We start from the raw sequence: 3056 nt of genomic DNA, 5'->3' as shown, positions 1-3056 counted from the left end.
AGCCCAGCAGGCACGGAGTAGTCGCACAGTAGAGCGATCGGTGCCTGGGGAGGTGCTGGAGACCCCTATTGTATTTCGCTCACATTCCTCTAGTGAGATGTGCGTGCTCCACGGGAGGGTATCTGCATTCTCCTGGTCTGGGCAGTGCCTGAGGTCGTCCTCTGCTCTAAACTAGTTGAGGACCTCCTCTCTAAGGGCCTCTGCCTTCTCTAGGGGGTCTAATATAGCCACGTTGTTTACTACAAGCAGAGCGTCTTAGTTCTCTAGCGAGAGCTTGTGCTAGGCAATAATCTTAAATAGGTCTTTGTTATTCTTGGCGTTGTTAATTACATGCCTCTAGTACTGTCTCTTTGCCTATTAGACTGTAGTCTTGAAGGTCTGTCTCTCTTTAGGTAGATAGCTAGAGTAGAGCTGTCGCGCCTGTTTATAGACTTAGTAGGCAGTTTTGCACTCCTCTGTCCACTAAGGTGCAGCGCGGCCTTCCTTACAGGCGCCTCTGCCTGCTGTCTGTATCGCGTGCTCTATAGTCTCTGTGAGCAGCCTAACGCACTCATTGAGCTGTGATGCCTCCTGTGTGGCCAGCGGGTCCGGGATGTTCTGGACTCCTATCTCTACTAGCCCAGTGAACTTGGGTAGGTTTGCCTCTGGGACTCTGTAGTGGTGCTGCTCTAGGTGCCGAGTGCCTGGTGTGGAGATAGGGATAGAGGTCACTATTGTCTCATGGTCTGAGCCGCTGTGCATGCTAGCGTCAACAGCAGACTGGGCAAAAGGGATGTTAGAGAAGGTGAGATCCAGGACGTGGCCAGCGCTGTGTGTAGGCTGTCCTGGCACCCCAATATAGTCCATGGAGGCGTTGGCAGCCCACCTGGCAAGCTCTATCCCTCTATTAGCTGCAGTGGTAGTAGGCTCAAAGGATTCGTGTCTAGCGTTAAAGTCTCCTCCTACAAGGCACAGATGTGGGGGTGTAAGGCAGGAGACATATTGGATAACGTGCGGAGTGTGGGGACACCTGTAGCAGTTAAGAATAGAGATTCTGTTTACTACTACCTACAGCATGTCTGGGTGATTAAGGCTCTCTCTAGCCTGGTAGTGTAGGTGTGGTCCTTTGCGGATGTATGTCATAACCCTCAGGCGGGTAGAGCCTAGCCAAGATAAGGGCGCGGGGAGGACACCAAACCGCGGCAAAAGAGGCTTAGCATTAGGGTTTGACCCCTTTTAAGCAATCTGCTTTAGTAGTCCCCCATATTACCCTAACACTACTAACCCACCATTACTTTGCGCCTAAATTAAAAAATATCTTATACAAACTTAATTCCTATATACTTTGCATAGCGACGCTGAGCGTTTTGTCTGTCTATTTAGCAAAACTTAGTGCTGTTATAGTAAGTAGGGTTAGGGTTTCTGTGTAACAGGCTAGGCCTGATGGTAGCGCCTCAGCGCTCGCCGGCCTCGGCCAACCTCTGAGAGGAGGTGCCTGCCCAGCTGTACCCCCAGTCAGGAGGTCCTAATCTTGACTAATTGTGTAACCTCCGCACGGAGGACATAAAAGTCTGCAGACCTCCGCCTGCAGCCACTCCTCAACAAATCTATTTAATTCATACTTGCAAATAGCCTGCAGAGGCCAGCTCCTTACATTCTGCGCGATGGAGCTTGTGTGGGACAGCCAAGCAAACAATTCAGGCAGCAGCGAAAACAACACTGCAAACTCCCACAGATGGCCCCAGCAGCTCACACTCAGCAATTCTAATAACGTTTTCTGCTTTCTTGAAGGCTTTAGCGTTATTGTTTGCAAGCAGCACTATACAGCAGTTGTGAGTCTTGATGCGCATCTCCGCAAATATCATGCTGCATCTGCTGCGCTACGGCGACAGATACTTGAGTGCTTTCTCAATTTGAGACTGTTGCTCTAAGCGCGATTGAGCTCCCAGAAGAGCCTGCGCAGCCAATAGAAGAGCTAGGAAAGCCGCTTGATGGTGCGCAGTGCGAGACATGCAGCTAGATCACAATCAACAAAGATGAGATGCGCAAGCACTGCAAGCGAAATCATGAGCAAGTGTGGGTGGGAGAGAAAAGCTTGCTCTATAGGACTGTGAAGGTGCAGAGCTTTTTCCACACTAGAGGACTGCAGAAATACTTTGTTGTTAGATTTATAGATGCTAGAGATCCTGAAGACGCTGTGATAGAAACCCACGTCCAGGCACAGCTTGCTAAGTACAGATTAACACAACAAGAAATTAAGGAAGAGCTGCAAACACTAGAAGAAGCTGCAAAGACTAACAAGACAGGACAGTTTAAGCGCACAGGCTGGCTAGAGTTCTTTAAGGACTAGAATCTCGCTTATCTAGCGCATTAAGCCTGCCTGCCCAATCACAGCGAGCGCAAGATCAAGCTGGCTGCTCAGCTGACTAAAGGGCTGATCAAAAGAAGCGTGAAAGGACTAGCTACGCTCCCGCAAGAGTTGAGGCGCTGGCTGCGGAGCGCAAAGCGAGAGGAGCCAGACGTGCGACTGTTGGCACGCTTGCAGAATCTAGAGAGTTAGGCAGTGTACACAAGCTACATGATGAGGTTCGTCAGCTTCTATCTGCGGGTACTAGCTGACGAAGAGCAGCAGATTGTGCGCTTTGGAGAGCAGCAGAATGCAGCCGCTTATGCAGAAAGCTGCTCAGCATCAGGCAGCGAGGAGGACAGCGAGGAGGACAGCGAGGAGGACGATGACGGCAAGAGCAGTAAAGCTGATAGCGACAGCCCGCAGCCCTGACGTACAACACGCAATCAAACGCAGCTAGATAGGGTGAAAGATGCACGTGAGCTCTTCACGTGGACAGACGAGCAGAAGTTATTTAGGATTAAGCTATAGGACGCGCTAGATGGCAACAACAGAGCAGCTTAGACAGAGGCGCTTCTTGCGTCAATCAGCTCCTTTGTCTTCACAATATATTACCCTCTCCGTATGAACCGCTGCGCGTATGGCCCCGGAGGGGGCATCTGTGCGCGAACCCTGCCACCTGATTGGCTAGCTAGCCCTCGCCTCACGAAAACCCGCCAGGCCCAGGGCC

General features: G+C 51.0%; 2 protein-coding genes across 2 annotated transcripts; both read left to right on the top strand.

The window, feature by feature from the left end:
• Nucleotides 1-1569: 1569 nt before the first annotated feature.
• Nucleotides 1570-2256, top strand: M421DRAFT_427146 (uncharacterized protein). Its single transcript, XM_033594587.1, has 2 exons — nucleotides 1570-1879; nucleotides 1912-2256. Exons 1-2 carry the CDS (start codon nucleotides 1644-1646, stop codon nucleotides 1997-1999), a joined length of 324 nt encoding a protein of 107 aa, XP_033442480.1. The 5' UTR covers nucleotides 1570-1643; the 3' UTR covers nucleotides 2000-2256.
• On the top strand, nucleotides 2067-2944 carry M421DRAFT_427144 (uncharacterized protein). Its single transcript, XM_033594586.1, has one exon. It carries the CDS (start codon nucleotides 2558-2560, stop codon nucleotides 2756-2758), a length of 201 nt encoding a protein of 66 aa, XP_033442479.1. The 5' UTR covers nucleotides 2067-2557; the 3' UTR covers nucleotides 2759-2944.
• Nucleotides 2945-3056: the final 112 nt, after the last annotated feature.

The sequence above is a fragment of the Didymella exigua genome, assembly GCF_010094145.1.
Source record: "Didymella exigua CBS 183.55 unplaced genomic scaffold M421scaffold_91, whole genome shotgun sequence".
NCBI classification, from domain to species: Eukaryota; Fungi; Ascomycota; class Dothideomycetes; order Pleosporales; family Didymellaceae; genus Didymella; species Didymella exigua.
Note: the sequence above shows the minus strand (reverse complement) of the source record. Positions and strands in the feature narration are given on the sequence as shown.